At 33.4% G+C, this 21,226-nt stretch overlaps 2 protein-coding genes across 2 annotated transcripts; both read left to right on the plus strand.

Moving 5' to 3' along the window:
- The first annotated feature begins 9,356 nt into the window (after positions 1 to 9,356).
- On the plus strand, positions 9,357 to 14,530 carry LOC131652555 (pentatricopeptide repeat-containing protein At1g06710, mitochondrial-like). Its single transcript, XM_058922441.1, has 4 exons — positions 9,357 to 12,279; positions 12,543 to 12,747; positions 12,834 to 12,994; positions 13,614 to 14,530. Exons 1-2 carry the CDS (start codon positions 9,415 to 9,417, stop codon positions 12,579 to 12,581), a joined length of 2,904 nt encoding a protein of 967 aa, XP_058778424.1. The 5' UTR covers positions 9,357 to 9,414; the 3' UTR covers positions 12,582 to 12,747; positions 12,834 to 12,994; positions 13,614 to 14,530.
- A 3,974-nt stretch (positions 14,531 to 18,504) lies between these two features.
- On the plus strand, positions 18,505 to 20,865 carry LOC131647119 (uncharacterized). The gene is made up of 8 exons (XM_058917031.1): positions 18,505 to 18,644; positions 18,865 to 18,950; positions 19,075 to 19,127; positions 19,296 to 19,365; positions 19,638 to 19,753; positions 19,834 to 19,938; positions 20,221 to 20,320; positions 20,536 to 20,865. Exons 2-8 carry the CDS (start codon positions 18,867 to 18,869, stop codon positions 20,710 to 20,712), a joined length of 705 nt encoding a protein of 234 aa, XP_058773014.1. The 5' UTR covers positions 18,505 to 18,644; positions 18,865 to 18,866; the 3' UTR covers positions 20,713 to 20,865.
- Positions 20,866 to 21,226: the final 361 nt, after the last annotated feature.

Raw genomic sequence — 21,226 nt, forward strand, 5'->3', positions numbered from 1 at the left:
TTGGTGTGCAAGATTAACAAGCTCATAGGTAGTGGTTTGGAAGACTTCATGCATAACTTCTTCAACTGTAGTTCAAAGCTAGCAAATGTGATCCATCATTATTCATTTATTGTTCAAGTGGTCATACAATCTGCCTACTTATTTATGTGGATGTCATTATCATCACAAGTAGCCTCTATTCCCTTTTGCAAACTCTCATCACTAAGCTCAATAAGGTATTCTCTCTCGAGCACCTTGGAGGTTTGAATTACTCTTGGAATTAAAGTCAAACATGGGCCCTCTAATTCCCTTTTCCTCACGTAATCCAAATATATTAGGGATCTTCTTCACAGGACTAATATGCTAGATTTTGAGCTCTATTGCTACTCCCATGCAGTCTACATGTAAACTGACAAAATTTGGCTCAACTGCCATGACTGATCCACACCTCTAAAGGTTTGTAGTTGGAGCATTATAGTATGCTACACTAACCAGGCCAACAATTTCTTACTTTGTGAACAAAATGTGCCAATTTATGACCATCTCTTAGAGGCTCATTGAGTGGTAGTCAAATTCATTTTAAGGTACCTTAAAGGCACAATTTTAGGGAGAAGGTTACTACTGCCAAGCAACTTCATGTCCTTCATATTCCCAGTACAAACCAATGGGCTGATGTGCTCACTAATCCCTTCTCATCCACCAGGTTCCTAGCCCTAAAGCACAAACTCATGGTTGTTGCCTCCTCCCTCTCTGTGTGTGTGTGGTGGGGGGTATTAATCACTACTACAAAACGTATATACAAAAACGCCAAAGTCACCACGGTGACATATCTAAACTGAGGCGCTAATAATTTTTTTATTTTTTAATTAAAAAATGTTAGCATATAATAATGATATATGGTTTAACTGTGATGATAAAATGAAACTTTCATGGATTCGAACCTCATCGCCCTCAAATATTTTATTCCTTTAACATTAAGACACACATTTTCTTTTTATTTTTTTTAAATAAATAATAAAAGGGACATCGCTACGGCCCATATCCTTTGTAGGTAAACCCTTGCACCCATTTTTTCTCTTCTTTGTTATTAGCCATGATTTTTGTTCTTCATACATAAGGTATTATTCTTCTTCCATCTTCTTGATATATAGTTCCTGATTATCTCTTTGTTGCATCATGTTTAATATTCTCTTTTTTTAGATTTATCTTCACGTCCTTAACAGGAATAAAGTACAAGAAGTATGAAGTTATGTTGAAAACTTTGTCCACCTTGTACTTTTTCTTCATAGCTTCACAAACAATGTGAACTTCATACTCTGTTACAGTTCCACGACTTCATGTATATCCATTGATGATGTAAGTTGTTAGTATTTTTATTTTGTTGCATATATTTGTTGTTGAAAAATAAGTTTACGGTTTCACATATTGATAACTTTCATGGTGTCTGTAGACTCAAAACAAGAATAATACATTGTTAAGTCACAAGAAAAGTAAATGAAGAAACAAGAGCAGCAAACTTTATCTAGTTCGAGAAACTACGAGAAGAAATATAAAAATTATGAAACTGATGTGTAAAATTATTACTCCCTATATTTCTTTCCCTAGCTTCACAACCTAGATGAACCTCATAATTGATTCATGTTCTACGTACGATTGGTTTCAATAAATGGTGCATCCTGGAAACACTTTATAATATCTGGTTATGTGGTACGATGATGTTTTGTTGATAATGACTTTTGTATGTTGTTGTTGTTGATTAATGTTCTCAGTACAAGAAGATTAGGTTGAGTTTATTATATTCTGTGTAAATTGTTTGTTTCACTAACCCTCACTTAAAAACATTAATTTAAATTGCATAAATACTTATAATATGCAAATTAAGTTGTATTTGAAAACCAACTTATATTAAACGATATTTTTCTGAAATGCTTGCATCTTATCATTCATTTCATGCTCTTTTACAATTATAATATGGCATAATGACCGGGCTCCTTCAATGCATCGCTATCTTTGATTATAGTTAAATTTCAATAACAACAAGGCATTGGATAGTATGCTTCGTCATCATCACTTATCATTGTAATTTTTATGGTGATCTATCATCATAAAAATTACGATGATAAGTGATGATGACGACGCATATTATCCAATGCCTTGTTGTTATTGAAATTTAATTTTATTCGAAGATAGCGATGTATCGAAAGAGTTAGACCAATAAACCACAATCTATATGTAAAAGAGCATGAAATGAACAATGAGACGCATGCAATCTGAAAAAAAATGGTTTGTTTAAGTTGGTTTTCAAGAATAGTTAATTTTCAGAATATTGACTTCTTCATCACTTTGAATGCTTGTATTTCTTTAGTGAGGTGTTTAAAAAAAATAAGCAATCTACATATTATATAATAAACTCTGGGTACTTTCAACAACGGTTTGTTGTAAATTATTAATTATAATTAATAATATGGGTGTGTTCCAAAATGACAAGGAAAATATGCTAGTGGATTTGAATTTTGAATTTGAAAGTTGGCAACTCTTCATGAAATGTTGCAACCGTTGGTGAACCATGCTGTGGGCCAAAAGTCATAACTGTTGGAAAAGAAATTGTTTCACCAAGGGTCGCTACCTTGTGAAACAATATCAGCATGGCCTATAAAATCATAACTTTGGATTCAGAATTCTTAATCAGAAAAATTGCAAATCCACTAGAATAATTCCAGAGCACTCTTCGCTACATTCGAGTTTTCGCCGGTCTTGCGCAAACTCGAGAAGGCTGAATTATCCTGGGTATTCCTGCGTAGAAACTCCAAGACAAATCGGGAGTGCTTGAAATACTATAAGGAAAGTGATTTCGTTCACGATTCTAGCCTCGATTCCATTCGGTTTAAATTGATTTTCTAACAATCTTATAGTATATTCAATAATGACTGTCGAGGCTTCAGTTTCAAGCATCAAGAAGACAAGAGAAAATCCAAATAAAAAGACTAACGACAATCAATATTTTAATCCGGGTAAGTCTTGTTAATCTTTTGAAATTAAGAAAAAAAAATGCATTGTTCTTGTTACTGGAATCAGTACAGAGTTAAATCAAGTTTTTTGTTTTGGATGGATATTATATATTGATTACCGAATGATATTTAATATATAATATATATGACTCTAGAAAATTCTTCATATATACAATGTTTATAAATGATGGATTATGGTGTTTATTGTACTGTTTCAACCATACACCGTACTGATTCAGCCATATCCTTGAATTTCTATACAAGTACTTTATATACGAGTACTTCCTTGAATTTCTATCACAATGCAATCTGATTCTAAAATATATGTTTAAATGATATTGATTACAGAAATATTACCTTTCCAATATATATCGGTAATTGCTAGAACTTCAATGCTACGAATCATTTTACACATTAATTCTATTTTAGTGAAGGCTTTATAAATGATACTGTTATTTTTTAAATGTTTCTTTATGTGTGCATGTTTTGGTTTTGGTGTTGGTGATTAGAAATATTTCTACTTTAAATTATACATCACGTACCGACTCGAAAAAATTATGAAGGTGTTATTTTATTTGAAACAAATATTATAATTATATGTAAGTGGATATACTTACTAATGAAAATTTTGAAGTACCGTAACCCGGTGGTATGAATTTTGTTAAAGTGTCGTAATAAACATTATTTAATTTATTTAAGTAGAGTAAATTTGTTCGCATAATTATTCTGTTGGTATCTGCAGTTTTGGTAAACATGTAGTACAACAGTAAGCGTAACATGATATTGGTGTAACTACTTTAATTGCCATGGGAATACAATTGAAATTAAAATCTTGTGTTTACACTATGAATTTTGCTAATAATTTTTCATACATATTACTGTACACTGTATTTTAGAATTATTATCAAAGTGAAATTTGTTAATCATTAAAATGGACAAATTAATTAAAGTTTATGATTTCAAAATCATAACTTTGATTTGGATGTATGTGTTCAATGAGATTTATTATTATAAGACTTATAAAGATCATTAAAAAATGGATCATGACTTATATAATTTTATGAATTTGGAGGAGTCGAATATAACTATTGAATTTCGAGATGTGGAATTTGAGAATCATATCGCGGAGGATAAGGAATTCAAGATTCCCACAAATGAAAATCTCGTGAGGAAGGTTCTCTACGGATTTATTGAAAAATAAATCGAAAGTTCGTCAATGATTGTTGAAAATACAAATCGAACTTAGAATAAGCAGAAAGTCCAAAATGCTAAGGATCTAAAATCGAACAAAATCGCTTTTCGACTTATTTCTCTTGTGTAGAAGGAATTAGTGAGAGATTTGTTCGTAAGATTCCTATTACTCTTCAAGTGGAAGATGGTACTAAGAGTTACAAGGAATAACTTTAAAGGACTCATCCTTTTGGCATGATGTTATCCAAGAAGAAATGGATTTGAGTATGTTAAATCATACTTGGGAATTTGTCGATCTACCCATTGGATGCAAGTGTTTGTTTAGAAAGAAGTATCATAGTGATGGTACATTAAACATCTACGAAGATAGATGATTAACCAAGGGTTTTAGACAAAATGAATGTGTTAATTATTTTAACACATATGTACTAGAAGGAAGCACAACGAAATTTATAATTTTGTTTGCTTTGACTTCCTAGCATGACCTTATGATTCATCAAAAAGGGTGTCAAAACGACATTCCTAAATGAATATCTCGATGAGGAGATTTACATAAAAAAAATCATAAGGTTATGTGCTTCTTGGTAATGAACAACTAGTGTACAAGCTTGTTAAATCCTTGTATGAATTAAAACAAGCACCGAAACAATGACATTAAAAGTGTGACTTTGTCATTGTAAGATTCTCCGATTAAGGAGGAACCACACAAGTTAGGGGGAGAATTTTCAATATTTTCAAAACAAGAATTCAAAGAGTTTGTCATCATCAAAAAGGGGGAGATTGTGAAGAATACATCTTATATTTAGTTTTGATGAAGACAAAGGTTATCAAATAAGAAAAGGATCTAAAGTGTCATGTACATCAATGTTGTGGTTGATCAAGAAGGTTGAACATAGAAGTTCAAGAGAAGATTTAAGAGAAGTGAACATAACTAAGGTACTCATTGCAATTCATACTATTTATTTTAAATTGCTCATAATTTTATCTCTCACTTCATCTAAAAACCTTCTTGCATTATCATGCATGATTATCTAAAAATCTTCTTCATCTACATCTTGTGACAAGTGTTTGTGCACAAAGTTGTGTGAGAATATTGTGATATTCTTTTGTCTCTATGTTGATTACATGTTGATCATTAACGAGATTAGTTGAATCTTAGAAACAAAGAGGTTTCTTGATTCCACATTCAAGATGGAAAATCTTGAAATAGTGGACACTCTTTTTGATCAAAGTAAAGCGAAAGAGTGGGGTTTAAAGACATATTGAGAAAACTTCCACATTCAAGATGAAAGATCTTGGACTAATTGACACTCTTTTGGAGATCAAAGTAATGCGAAAATAGTGGGGGTTATGAACTTAGTCAAACATACTTTGTTGAGAAAGTTCTTGATAAGTTCAAACCGTCAATTTGATCTTGGTGTCAAAATAATGATGGAAGAGCTGTGGATGGATTAGAAAATGCAAGTGAAATTGGTTATCTAATGTAATGTATTAGACCCGACATAGCATTTGCAATTAGTAAATGAGTAAATTTACTAGCAATCCAAATGGTGAGCATTGGAAGGCCATCACAAGGATTTTTCGATCACAAGTATTTTTGATCACAAGGATTTTGATTATCTTTTAAAAATCAAAGTCTAGACCTCCATTATGGTAGGTTTCCTGCCATATTAGAAGGATATACCAATATGAGTTGGATATCGAGTGTTGGAGATCATATACTTACACTAGTTGGTGGTGAGATTTCTTGGGAAGATCAAGAAATAAAGATGCAACACTCTTTTGACCATGGATCCAGAGTATATGGATCTCGCTTCCACTGGTCAAAGAAGTTGAATGATTGAAGGACTTTCTGTTGGAAGTTCCATTGGCTAAAGATGATGTTTCAAAGGTGTAAGTGTAAAATGAAAAATATAGGCACTAAGGCCTTAGATATTCTTTCGTGAGAAAATTGATTAAAGATGTAATCATTTAATTCACATATATACGATTGATCTATAATTTGAATGTTTCATTTACTAAACTACTGGCCAGGGATTTAGTAAAGACAACCTCAAGAGGTGTGAGGTTGAAACTCCTTGAATAAGTGTTCCAACAATGATAGCAACCCAATCTGAAGTTAATACATCTTAACCTAAGATTCAATGGGTAACAACAAGTCGTTGATTTGGAAGTTGGTGCAACATTTTGTGACAATGTTGACTATTACATAATTGAGGGTTGAGTTTCTTTAAAAACTCTTAATGAAGTTTTATATCGAGGAGGATATGTATCTCAAGAAATAGATACAAATGAAACTTCACCTATATGAATTTCGAGATGGTGCCGTCTTAAAGTGAGAGTTGGAGTTTCTCTCATGAAAAATTCATGAAAACAGGAAAAGCACATGGCCATAAATAGTGTTAGGCGAGATATTTAGGCGAAGAACCTTTAAAGAGTGTGTGTATAGTAACGCCGGTCTGATCACATGGGATAACGGTTCAAAGCATAGCTACCTAACGTTCCGATTAGGCTTTGCGTTGTCTTTACTAAGGTTAAGTTCAAATCAAAAGATACCTAACTGTATTAACACTCTTTTGCTTTCTATATTCTGGAATTAGACTTGTCATTATTAGAACAAGTGGGGGATTGTTGTAAATTATTAATTATAATTAATAATATGGGTGTGTTCCAAAATGACAAGGAAAATATGCCAGTGGATTTGAATTTTGAATTTGAAAGTTGGCAACTCTTCATGAAATGTTGCAACCGTTGGTGAACCATGCTGTGGGCCAAAAGTCATAACTCTTGGAAAAGAAATTGTTTCACCAAGGATCGCTACCTTGTGAAACAATATCAGCATGGCCTATAAAATCATAACTTTGGATTCAGAATTCTTAATCAGAAAAATTGCAAATCCACTAGAATAATTCCAGAGCACTCTTCGCTACATTCGAGTTTTCGCCGGTCTTGCGCAAACTCGAGAAGGCTGAATTATCCTGGGTATTCCTGCGTAGAAACTCCAAGACAAATCGGGAGTGCTTGAAATACTATAAGGAACGTGATTTCGTTCACGATTCTAGCCTCGATTCCATTCGGTTTAAATTGATTTTCTAACACGGTTAACTATTGTAACTATGATCAAAAGTAATTTATGTTTTAAAATATTTGTTGTTGCTGGGTTTGAACCTAGTACCTAAATGTATATATCCCAATGGTTTATAAGAATAATCGTTGTGATATGTGGCGCGTGCCCTGCCTTACAACCACTCTACTTGATAACGATATGACACGCGCGATGGTACCCCTTTTCTAACCGTTGTGTAAGGGATTTTCTGTAGTAGTGAATGTAAGTGTTAGAGAAAGATATAGTTTAGACTCAAAAGTGACAGATGTAAGTTTAAATGTAAGATTTACATGCCGTAGCAGGTCATGTGCAGTTATTATATAAAATGACTCATGATGAAAATTATAACTAACCACTCAATTAATTAAAATTTAATTACACTCAAAGTGAAAACTCTCTCTAACTTTTCTAACACGTTGATACTTATAAATCAACAATTTTATATTAAAAATATAATTTTTCTTATTAAGTATATTTTATTTTAAATAACTTTTATACTATATAATTACTCTTATAACCTTCATCTTTAGAGCTTCAATTTTTTTCATTCACAATTGCAGTATATTCTCTAATAATTTAAATGTTTATATTTTCTATTCTACTAAACTTATTTGATTATTATGAAAAAATTAGAATTATTAGATAATGAGATAAAAAAATTGTATTGGTAAATATTGACTATTGTTTCAGAGCAATAACCTGAGCTTAATTAATTTTTGAATAATGACTCAATAAGAAATATTTCTTACTTCCTAAAGCTAAAATAGATTTATATATGATGGAGTAAATTATGATAGACAACTTTTGGTTGTAGAACGTACCCAATTGATGTCAACTATGAACGTTGAACAATGAATAATATATGATAACGTTACGACACAAGTTGATGAAAAAAATTGAAATTTTATTTTTTATATGATTATGGTGGTACTGGAAAAACTTACATTTAGAGGGCTATGCCGGCATCATTAAGATCAATGAGATATATTGTGTTAACAATAAAATCGAGTAGAATTGTTGTTTTGCTTATTCTTAAAGGAAGAACAACACATTTAAGATTCTCTATAGCACTAGGTATAAATGAGTATTTCGCTCATGTTATTGATCAAAATAGTCCGTTAGCATACTTATTAGCTAAAATAAAACTTATTACATGAGATGAAGAACTAACGGTGCATAAACATTATTTTGAACCTGTTGATGTAACATTTAGAGATGTTTATTTATTTATTTTGTAATAACATAAATTTAAATTTTTTTTTCCAGAGAAAAGGTAGTTGATTTTGGAAGAGATTTAAGACAAATTCTACCCGTTATTCATCAAGTAACAAGGCAAGACATGATTCATGCTACTATTAACTCTTCATATCTTCGAAATTATCGTGAAGTCGTGATATTACATCCATCATGAAGTCAGTTACTAGTAATGAATATGCTAATGTTATACATAGATTGGTGATGAAACAATTGAAGAAGAAAGCAATGACAATATTGCACTTTAAATTCTAGATGCTTTCTCATTAAAAGCTTAGGTGATTCAATTTTATATATTGTTTATAATATTTATTCATCCTTTTCGGATAACATGAATGATTAAACGTTTTTTCAAGGAAGAGCTAAACTAACCCTGAAAAATGATAGTGCTGATGTTATTAATTAGTATATGTTGTCACTAATTTCCTGTGAATTAGTGACAACATATTACATATTAATTAGTATATCTATGTTTTGACACTTCATACTAAGTGAATCCAGATATAAATGAACCTAATAATGTGAACACGAACTTGGATCACCTCCTTTATTTTTCTCTCCTTCCCTCTCTATCCTCTCTATCTCTCTTAATCTCACTCTCATTCATTATTAAAAAACAAAAGATAATAAAGAGAGAGAATGAAATTAAGAGAGATATAGAGAGGATAAAGAGAAAATGAGAGAAAAATGAAGGAAAGGATCAAAAGTGATGTGAACAAACTTAAATTTCAAAATTTAAAATAAAAATTAATGATCCTATTACAATTATTTATTTAACTCTAAATTTGCACATGTGTAACATTCAGGGTTTTGTTCTGAACTTTTTTCTTAAACCCTAAATCAAAACCCTTTGAATTTGATTGATTTTCCAAGACTATGAGGAGGAACAGAGAGTTGAAATCTCTACTCTCTCGCTCTCTCCAATTCTCCACTTCTTCCCAACACACTCTCCCTGGTTTGCTTCATCCCAGCGACGCCACTTTTTCACCCCCAACACCATCCCCAACTCCTGATTTATCACAAGACTACGCATTCCTCCGCAACACTTTACTCAATTCCACTTCCACACAAACCCTCCCTTCCGGTGACTACCCTAACGACGCCGTTTCAATTTCAAACGCAATCAGAGCCGGTTTCGACATCGAAACCAATCAATTTTTCAGACAGTTTCGTGGTAGGTTATCCGAGTCTTTGGTAATGCAGGTGATGGATAATGTTAACAACCCTGAGTTGTGTGTAAAGTTTTTCTTATGGGCCGGTCGGCAAATCGGTTATTCTCACACCCCACTTGTGTTTGATAAATTGCTTGAGTTGTTCGGGTGTAACGGCACTGGAAATGATAGAGTGCCTTTGAAGTTTTTGAAGGAAATTAGGGACGATGATAGCGATTTGCTTCGTAGGTTGCTTAATTTTCTTGTTCGAAAGTGTTGTCGAAATGGGTGGTGGAATATGGCTTTGGAAGAGATGGGAAGGCTTAAGGATTTTGGGTACAAGCCTTCTCAGACTACTTATAATGCTTTGGTTCAGGTTTTTCTTAGAGCTGATAAGTTGGATACTGCTTATTTGGTTAAGAGAGAGATGTTGAGTTATGGGTTTGTTATGGATAGGTATACTATTAGTTGCTTTGCTTATTCACTTTGTAAAAATGGGAAATGTAGAGATGCTTTGGATTTGATTGAGGAGATTGTGCCTGATACTGTTTTTTATAATAGGATGATTTCTGGGTTGTGTGAGGCTTTGCTTTTTGAAGAAGCGATGGATATGTTGCATAGAATGCGGTCTACTTCTTGCATTCCTAATGTTGTTACTTATAGGATTTTGCTTTCTGGTTGTTTGAGAAAAGGGCAGCTCGGGAGGTGTAAGAGGATTTTGAGTATGATGATTACGGAGGGATGTTATCCGAATCGTGAAATATTTAATTCTCTTGTACATGCTTATTGTAAATCAAGGGATTACTCCTATGCCTATAAGTTGTTTAAGAAAATGATTAAGTGCGGGTGCCAGCCAGGATATCTGGTTTATAATATATTCATTGGTAGTATATGTAGCAATGAGGAACAGCCTAGCTCGGATGTTTTAGAATTAGCGGAGAAAGCTTATAGTGAGATGCTTGATTCAGGGGTTGTATTAAATAAGGTCAATGTCAGCAATTTTGCGCGGTGTCTTTGTGGAGCTGGAAAATTTGATAAAGCTTTTAAGATTATATGTGAAATGATGGGCAAGGGTTTCGTCCCCGATGATAGTACTTATTCTAAAGTGATTGGCTTCCTTTGTGACGCTTCTAAGGTAGAGAAGGCTTTTTCGTTGTTCGAAGAAATGAAAAGGAACGGCATTGTTCCCAGTGTTTACACCTATACTATTTTAATTGATAGCTTTTGCAAAGCGGGTCTTATTCAGCAGGCTCGCAAATGGTTTAACGAAATGTTAAGCGAAGGTTGCTCGCCCAATGTGGTGACTTATACTGCTCTTATTCATGCATACCTGAAAGCAAGAAAAGTGTCTGATGCAAATGAACTTTTTGATATGATGTTGCTTGAAGGTTGCAAGCCTAATGTTGTTACATATACAGCTTTAATTGATGGTCATTGTAAGGCTGGGCAGATTGAAAAAGCTTGTCAGATCTATGCCAGAATGCGAGGTGACATAGAATCCTCTGATATCGACAAGTATTTTAAGCTAGATCATGACAACTCTGAAGGACCAAATGTTATTACATATGGGGCTTTGGTAGATGGTTTATGCAAAGCCAACAAGGTCAAGGAGGCACGGGAATTGTTGGATACCATGTCGGCTGATGGTTGTGAGCCTAATCATATAGTGTACGATGCTGTTATCGACGGGTTTTGCAAGATTGGAAAGCTTCAGGATGCACAAGAGGTATTTGCAAAAATGTCAGAGCGTGGATACAGTCCAAATTTGTATACCTATAGCTCTTTAATCGATTGTCTGTTTAAAGATAACCGATTGGATCTTGTTTTGAAAGTGTTGTCGAAGATGCTAGAGAGTTCTTGCACTCCAAATGTTGTTATTTACACAGAGATGGTTGATGGCCTCTGTAAAGTTGGAAAAACAGATGAAGCTTACAAGCTCATGCTCAAGATGGAAGAAAAGGGCTGCAATCCAAATGTTGTAACCTATACTGCAATGATTGATGGTTTTGGGAAATTAGGAAAAATTGAACAGTGCCTTGAGCTCTACAGAGATATGTGCTCAAAGGGCTGTGCTCCAAACTTTATAACCTACAGGGTTTTGATAAATCATTGTTGCTCAAATGGCCTTCTTGACGAAGCATACAAACTCTTGGATGAAATGAAACAAACATATTGGCCAAAGCATATATTAAGTCACCGTAAAATTATTGAGGGCTTCAGCCAAGAGTTTATCACCTCGATTGGGCTTTTAGACGAGTTGAGTGAGAATGAATCAGTGCCTATTGATTCTTTTTACAGAATTTTGATTGATAATTACATCAAGGCAGGGAGACTAGAGGTTGCAGTGAATCTTCTTGAAGAGATTTCATCATCTCCAAGCCTTGCAGTTGCCAATAAATATCTATATACTTCTTTAATCGAGAATCTGTCACGTGCAAGTAATGTTGATAAAGCCTTAGAGCTGTATGCTAGCATGATAAGTAAGAATGTCGTTCCAGATCTTAGCACACTTGTCCACCTCATCAAAGGCCTTATCAAGGTTGATAAGTGGCAAGAAGCACTACAATTATCGGACAGCATATGCCAAATGGTTTGTCTCACATTTGCCCTCCCTAACTTTATGAAGTACAAAACAAATCAAGAATAATTTTCCATGACATTTTACTTGGCTAACTTAAATTTAATTAACATTAAGCACTTCCTTTACTCACTTGGTGGTTGAAATGTGTTTTTATCCTGCTTTAGTATTTCAAACAAAACTGCTCTGTAGCTGTATCAGACCCTTGATTTACCATTTTGCAAATTTATTCTGACCTTTAATTTTTGTTTTTGCATTTTCTATTGACATTGCAGGATATCCGCTGGCTTCATGAAGAGGCATGGTCAAGCTGAAGGAAAATGGATACAGGTTTGGACGGAAGACATGGTTAAGGTGAAAATGGATACAGGTTTGGACGGAAGACATGGTCAAGGTGAAAATGGATACAGCTTTGGACGGAAGACATGGTCAAGCTGAAAATGGATACAGCTTTGGACGGAACTTTATTGAAGAACTGTGGTATTTTAATATCTAGTTTTCTCAGATGCATTTCTTGTATCTTTGAACTTTATTGAAGAACTGTGGTATTTTCTGTTGGTGTTTAGGTAATAACATCAATAATGGAAGCAGAAACAAGAGATTCTGAAGAAATTTTGGAAAGACTTTCCATATTCCATTAATGTTCAAATCCTGTGTATTTTGTCCACCCATCATTACATCATGCTGGGGTATGATCGTGGCATGCAGTATGCTAATTAATGTCAAGGTACGCAATCAAACTTTTAGCCTTGATGTCCTTTGGAGCAAAGTTACAAACTCCATAATGTTTCTGTTATTTGCTATTGCTAATATTCTAGAAAGAGTTAAAATTTATGAGGTGTTACATATGTGTGTCAAAGAACCATGTAATTAAGGTTGATATAATTAACTGTTATGGAGTAAGCTGCTTCATCATTTTAGCAATCCAATCGTTTGCAAACACAAACTGTGTGCTGATTTCAAAGAACAATTTTTGGGCATTATTTGCTTTGCATGTTGATCCTCAGATATTCAAATGCATTATTCTTTGTTATGCTTTCTGTTTTTCTTGTTTACCCTGTTTGATAAATTAGAAATTGTATAATATTGAGTCTGTACAGAATGATATATCATGTAGGAGTAGGACTCACTTCACATTACACTAACCAATCACTTGTGCTATCACATCAGCCTAATATATCCGCCGGTTTTAAATTGTTAAGTTTTTGAAATCATGCTAGATATGGTCAAGGTTTAGTTCTGAAACTCATTTGTTGGAAGTGAAAGTCATCTTCATTTGTTATATTTATGGTCTATTTTTGAAGTTCTTTCAGAGATAAATAATCATCTTATTTTTCATTGTGAAGAGCTTGGCAGCTGAGGAATCAGCTTTTTGACATCCGGCATTTGGGAAAGCATCCTTTGTTCTAAATTTTTCTATTCATTTCAAAGTATGATATCTGCTGGAAGACTTGGTGGTTACAGGTCAGAGTTGTGGAAATAACTTCTATGCTCACTGCTTACACCTGACAACCTCCGGCTGAATTGGGGGTTACAGGTCAGAGTTGTGCAAAAAGCTTCTCTGCTTACTGCTTACACCTGACAACCTCAGGAAGAATTGGTGGTTACAGGTCAGAGTTGTGTAAATAACTTGTCTGCTCAATGCTTACACCTGACAACCGCCAGCAGAATTGGTCGTTACAGATCAGAGTTATGGAAATAACTTGTCTGCTCACTGCTTACACCTTACAACCGCCGGAAGACTTGGTGGTTATAGGTGAGTTGTAGAAATAACTTCTCTGCTTACTGCTTACACCTGACAACCGCCGGAAGACTTGGTGGTTACAGGTGAGTTGTGGAAATAACTTCTCCGCTCGCCGCTTACAACACCTGACAACCACAGACTGCACGCTGGAGGGATCTTCATTAGCTGAGCTGCTTTTATATTTTGATGGTGTATATAGATAGGTTGCAGTGGTAGTTTCTAATTGGAAAATGTCATTCATTTTCTTTCTTGATCAATTGGTTTATTTTTAGGGGGAGTCATTATTGATTTTGGAAGGCAATTGCCTCCAATTACACGACCTTCAACCCCTCCATATAAATGAAAGCAACAATAAGTTTCACACTTGAATCACATTTCATCATATAAATATATTAGTATAATATTATTTTTCAAAATGAGCTCTACAAATATTTAAAAGTAAAAATTGTTTGGAGATGTATATAATGAAATATTCAATGAACAAAGTGAGATTTTGATCATTAAAGTATCTGTAGGTTTATTATAACTTCTTTTTTCTTTTCCTTTTTAGTTTTAGTTTTAGTTTTTGTAATGTTGATATTTTAACTGTCGTTCTATTTTTTGCACATGTTATATTAAAATAGTGTTTTAATATATTATTTTTGTTTGGCATTTAAAAAGAATATTGAGAGAAAATTAAAAGATAAAGTTTTATGATTAAAAAATAATTAAGGAGCAAATTGTCCCCAATATTGAAGAAATCTAAATGTATACTCCCCCTCCCCGGACCTATATGAGAATTAAAATTTACTTTTTCAAATTCATTGAATATTAGAAGGAAAATTTACTTTTTCAAATTCATTGAATAATTAATGTATGAGTAGTGTTTTAAAAACCGGACCGGTCATCGAACCGGTGAGGGTACTGGGTTACTGGTTTATCGGTCGAACCACTGGGTCATTGGTCGAACCGCACGACCAAACCGGATTAAACCAAATAATTCGGTTGAATAGACCTGTCATTATATAGGTATAAAACCGGTCGAACCGGATGATTCAGTCTCTAAAAAAATATAACTAGCTTTTAAATTTTTTAAAAATATCATATCATAAATTCACAATTTCATAACTTAAATTCAAATTTTAAACAAAGGTATCACACATAACAAAATAACTCCAATGTGTACCAAATTTAATTCAAAATAGGATCTCTTAAAAAGAAAATCAAATAAAATTCAATATGTTTATGCTATTTAAGAAAATTTATTAGCAAAGATAACAAATAGATAATAAAATTTTTAATTTGTCACTAACGAAAAAAACTATGTGAGAATGCTATTTAAGTAATACACTACTAAATATATTAAAAAAAAAGTTAAAAAAAAAGATTTAAAAGAAATGTTAAAAAAAAAGTTTAAAAAAAAGTTTAAAAAAAAGTTTAAAAAAAAAAAACAATTAAACCGCCGGTTTTCCGGTTTTCCCGGTTTTCCCGGTTTTTCCGGTTTTTACCGGTTTTCACCGGTTCCCACCGGTTTGATGGCATACCCGATCTGACTATTGAACCAGACCGGTTACCTGGCCGGTTCCCGGTTCGACTGGTCCGACCGGCCGGTCCGGTCCGGTTTTTAAAAGTATCTAGACATATACACATATACATTAATTATTCAATAAATTTGAAAAGATTTTTTTTTTTTTGATTTTTTACTACCGGTATAGTCCGGTTCAGGGAATCAATTCTGGCATCAAGTGGTTTCAGTTTCCTGTCGATTGTAGTTGCGGGGATCGATGAAAAGATAAATTTTAGTTATAATAATTTTTGTATTTGTACTAGTTAAATAATCATGATGGATTAAAAAACACTCTACAAAATACTAGTTAAATAATTTTAATTATTTTTGAAGGTCTAAAATTTGAATTTTATTTGTCATCAATGACTCATAATCTACCTTTAATAAAAAAACCGGTGCACCAAATTTAAAAGGGAATTTTTTTTAATCCATTTTATGGTTTTTTTTACATCAATTAATGTTTTTGAAAATCAGAAATATATTTTTGAGATGAATAAAAAATTATAAGAAATCAATTTTTTTAAAAATGTGTTTCCGATTTTGTTTTCTCTTTTAAAATAGCGTGAAAAGACTTTGGTTAAATTACACTTTTGGTCTCCCTATTTTGCCCAACTTACGATAACAGACCCTCTATTTTTTAAAAAAAATTTGAGTCCTCCATACCCATTTGTCAGCAAAAAAGCGCTGAGGTGTTACTTTCATTAATTACGTGGCATTGTTTTTGGTTGCCATGTCATTTTTAAATAACTTGCAATATATTGATAACTTTAAACAAATTAAAAACATATATTTATAAATAAATTGCAATATATTGATGTTGTAATCCAAAATCAATCTTCATCGTGGCCATTCTCCATCGTTATCTTCTCCCTTCCAATTTCTAATTTCCATTGTTCTCTTTTCCCTTCCAATTTCCAACGTTCTCTTCTCCCTACCTACCGTATCTTCTTCCCTTTCCTTTGTAATGAATTCCGAATCTGTGAATATCAAGTTTGTCTTCTCATTCTAGGAAGAGAAGGATGCAATGTTATTGTGGATTAGATTCTTCACTTTCAACTTCCTGGACAACTCAAAATCCAGGTCGGAGGTTCTATGACTGTGGGTTATATAAGGTACATTAAGAATTGGTTTCCTATGACAAGTGTGATCTTCCTTCAGACTTACTAACTGCCCGAATTGGTTTCCTACTCTTTTACTAAATCTCATATAAAATGGACACTCTTTTTCACACTTAGCAACTATTCTTTTGGCATCATTTTTATCAAAGTGGAAGTTTTTCTTCGTTTTCAATGCATACGACGAAACTGCATCTTTAACAAGATTCTTTGTTGCAAAAGTCATTCCTAACTCAAATCTCACTTCTTCACCAGAATTAGACATCTAAAATTGGGGGTACCTATGTTCTTCACCTTCATCTTCACTTCCTAGGGGAGTATCAAGGTCATCTGAATCAATTTGTTTGCCTTCATTAAAATCAGCTGCTGTTGTTGGTTCTTGGTTTGAAAACACTTGGTTTCCATCATTCTCTTCTTGCACAAAGGTATGATTAGGTACTTCATGTGTCCAATCCCAATTTTCTTCCTCTAAGTCATCGAATTCAATATCATCCAAGTCATCATCATCTTCATGAATAAAATATGAATCCTCTTCACTAACATATCCACTTTCATCCATTTCCTCAACCTGCATTTCCCCCCTTTCCTCAGTCTGCACTTCCTCCCTTTCCTCTACCCGTACATATTCCCTTTCCTCAAACTGCATTTTTTCCCTTTCCTCAGCCTGCACTTCTTCCCTTTCGGTCTCGTCGGATTCAATAATGATTGGTTCTTGAATAGGTTCAACATAAGCCCTTAATTCATCTTCCGTTATAACGTATGGTTCATCTACTACATGCTCAACATATATATTAGCACTTTCATAAGCAGACATAATTTCCCCAAATTTCAAAACATCTTTGTCATTATTTAGAGATTTAAGACCACGCTCAAATGAAAATTTGGGATCATGGTACCAGAGACATTTGAATCTTACATAACCCAAACTCTTGATAAGTTCTTCAATTTCCATATATGACATTATATCAATATCCCAATTCCAGTTCAAAGCTTCAACCTTTCCATTTGCATAAAGTTTGCAAGGAAATTGAAGTAATGTACCCCCATGATTAATTTTCAACCTTACTGAATTAGTCTGAGATCACCTAGAACAAAATAATAGTACAAAATTTAGGGTCTTCCTCGCAACAAATTTAGGTTAACAGTCAATGCAGTAATGAACATACCTTACAACAAATTTAGGGTATTCCTTAGTAACGGAGAATGGTTAGCCATAAGTGGAAGACATTCGCAACTGTTACAGATTCAAAAAAATGAGGATAGGGACGAGTTAGGATTTCAGTTTCAGATAGAAGAAAACATCTTGCAACTATTACGGAATCAATATCAAATAGATGAAATACCTTTGCTGCAACTCTTCTCCAGATCGTCTTCTCCGATCAATCTTCTCCGATCGTTCTTCTCCGGTATCGCCTTCCTATTCGTGTTCTTTGCTGCAACTTTTTCCAAAAAATGAATATTTTGGCTTTTAAAAAACCATTACACAATATTAATGCCACATTTTATATTTTATTTCCTTTTTCTTTTTTCAAAAAATAAATTACCTACGTAAACAATGTCACGTAATTAATGAAAGTAACACTTCAGTGCTTTTTTTGTTTTTTTTGTTGACAAATGGATATGGAGAACTAAAATTGTTTAAAAAAAATAGAGGCCCGTTATCGCGAGTTGGACAAAGTGCAAGACCAAAAGTGCAAGTGAAAAATGAGTATGGGAAATGCATTTTTGGTTTTTTTAGGGAGTATTTCATGAGTAAAGATCCACTCCATTTCCTAAAAATAAATATAATATACACACAAAACTATAGTAATGGAGAAAAAATAGAGTTTAAAAACCAAAATTGTTTCAAAGAAAAACTGACCCAGTTTTTTAAAACCAGTAGGAATCCAACACCCAATTCGCCCCGCTCTCATCTCCGTAAACGGTGAAGGGTTTTGCATCGGAAGGAGGAGTGTCCTCACCTGAGGCTGAGGTAATCCCGCCATTTCTTAATTTTCAATTCCATTTTCAGATATTGACCCCTTTCCCTAATTGCATCCTTTCCAATTTCCATTTTCTTTCTCTCAAACGGAAATGGCGAGACATTGTTTTTATATGTATCAACTCGTTGATGATCTACTCTGATTTCTTTCCCCGATTATATGTTTGATTTATGAATCATTTCTATTTTCTAAAATTGTTTAACATTACAGGAATGGGAGTTAGTAAAACAGAAGTAAACTTGAGGAGATTGCTTACAGCTGCTCCTCACCAGCTAAACCAAGCAAAACTTGTACATGTATGTCTCAAAATATAGCTTACGCCTCTAAAATCCGACTCCCAAACCTACATTTTATGTTGATCTCAATTACCTATAACTTATTTGCTATTTTTATTGAAATAATGTTGCGTTGATTCTGCAGTATGTTGCTACTTTGCGTCAACAACTAGAACAATTGCATGACCACTTGCCAAGGTAGTATGTTTCTTTATATTGATTACATTTTTTAAAACTGATTGGGCAGTTTATTTCCTCTTCTACCTATTCTTAGATCATTTGTAATCCATTATCTAAATCTGTTATATTCCTGCTATATGTTTCTCTACTGAATATGTGCATTCCTTGATGTTTGTGTATATGCAGGATCTCAAAGGCTATGTTGAACGATTATTCAGACAAGATTGAAGCCATTGCTTCAAAATTGGTTCATGTGGTATGTATTTGTTTGTTAGCTTTTGTATCTTGGGAATCTATTACAATGCAAAGGGATCATTAGAGCAACTGACTAAACATTTGAGGTTCCTTTTTTGCATCACTATAATGGGCAATGCCGTTAACAAAAGGATGGAATAATTTGTACTTGGTTGGAATGCATCATAAGGCAATGCAATTTGCTCCGTTGTTTCCTATTTATATATATTCCATTTTAGAATTTAGCTAAACAAGCACACTTAGTGATTGTGATATAACAATTTAAATTTTCAGCCTGACGACATAGAAGTATCTGAAAAAGACATTGAAAGAAATGTTAAAGAAAACCTTTCTGAAATTGAGGAAAAAATGCCGATGTCACCTTCTTCAGGATTGCGAAGAAGGCCTGTGTAAGTTAATGTTAACATTTTTCACTGCTGCTTGTATTTTGTAGGCTGTTTTACCATTACTTATTTGATTCATTGGACAGAGCTGCCTCAAGTACTGAAGATAGAGCACACGAGCCTTCTAAGACCGATCACCTATTATCTGTTACGTTGGATACTTCAGGACATGCATATATTGAAAAACACAGGTACATTTGAAGTTTGTTTGATGGTGGGTGAGTCAGTACTACTTCAGGGAAGTGTCCATAACCTATAAACCTTAGGTTCCTATGCAATTTTTTTAAAAGAACAAAGGTATATGTTTTCAAAAATAGGACTGATATTTTGAGGTCAATGTTACTGAATATGTTGAACTACTAGGGTGCTATATTTAGAAGTTTACTTTAGTCATCATTGACATATTCTCTCAATGCTTTGTTATTGATCATATTAATTGTTGTACTTTTTTTGTTGAAACTTTTACTCCTCAGAAAGCTTCAAAATGATTTGACAGATGAGATGGTGGTGTTGGCAAAACAACTCAAAGAGAGTAGTCTTATGATGAGTCAGTCTGTAAAAAATACCGGAAAGGTCTGATTCTCATTCTCATTCTCTCCTTCATGTCCAATTGATAACTGGTTATGAGTTGACTTTGCAAAATGTATCCTTTTTGCATGAGATGAGGGATTGTGGATGATGTTAATATCTTGTGATGGCAGTCAATACAACGTGTTTCATACAAAAAAAACATATTTCTCACAATTAAATATCTCTTGTGAGGTTAATGAATGATGGGTTGGTTGCAGATACTTGATTCTACTGAGCAGGCCATTGAACATAGCTTGGCAAGCACAGGTCGTGTCAATGTGAGAGCAAATGCAATATACTCAGAGAGTTCCAAGACTTCTTGCTTAACATGGCTTGTGATGTTTGTGATGACATTTGTATTTGTCATGGTTATTCTTCTAGTCCGTGTCACATAGGGCTTGTAGTTAACATTTCATATAGTAAATTAAATTACTTTTAAGCATACCTTTTTCCATAATGTAAATTTTCCTTCTATTCATATATTTACATTTTATGGACATTTAACCTGTTCATACATTCAAAGTATAAGAATTATAATATTTTCTTCACATCATATCATGTCACTTTTTTATCAAAATATAATAAAAAGAAGGATCAAGCCACCTAATGGGCTGTGGAGGATTTGATTTTGGACCCTTCCGCACATCCATTCTGATTCCTCATTTTTTTTCTCAAAAAAATATATTTAAAATTAATTAATTATAGTACCATTTAATGGCGGAAGGCATATGTGATATTTGGCTCTTTCACCCCTTCAATCACCATAACTTTTAAGAGTTGGAGTTTAAAAATTCTTTATCTTCATTCATTCATTGTCAGTATCATCGTCACCGCCGTCATCGAATAGATTTGAATGGTTATTTCTTCATCTTCCTCTTTCTTCATGAACTCATCATCAAAAAGTTTTAA

The sequence above is a fragment of the Vicia villosa genome, linkage group LG2, assembly GCF_029867415.1.
Source record: "Vicia villosa cultivar HV-30 ecotype Madison, WI linkage group LG2, Vvil1.0, whole genome shotgun sequence".
NCBI classification, from domain to species: Eukaryota; Viridiplantae; Streptophyta; class Magnoliopsida; order Fabales; family Fabaceae; genus Vicia; species Vicia villosa.

What these genes read in the sequence shown, in the direction of transcription:
- LOC131652555 (XM_058922441.1), top strand. Translation starts at nt 9,415, where the DNA reads ATGAGGAGGAACAGAGAGTTGAAATCTCTACTCTCTCGCTCTCTCCAA. An exon ending in CGGACAGCATATGCCAAATG is followed by an intron (nt 12,280 to 12,542) that starts GTTTGTCTCACA and finishes TTGACATTGCAG; the next exon opens with GATATCCGCTGGCTTCATGA.
- LOC131647119 (XM_058917031.1), top strand. Translation starts at nt 18,867, where the DNA reads ATGGGAGTTAGTAAAACAGAAGTAAACTTGAGGAGATTGCTTACAGCT. An exon ending in ACCAAGCAAAACTTGTACAT is followed by an intron (nt 18,951 to 19,074) that starts GTATGTCTCAAA and finishes TTGATTCTGCAG; the next exon opens with TATGTTGCTACTTTGCGTCA. An exon ending in CTGTAAAAAATACCGGAAAG is followed by an intron (nt 20,321 to 20,535) that starts GTCTGATTCTCA and finishes GGTTGGTTGCAG; the next exon opens with ATACTTGATTCTACTGAGCA.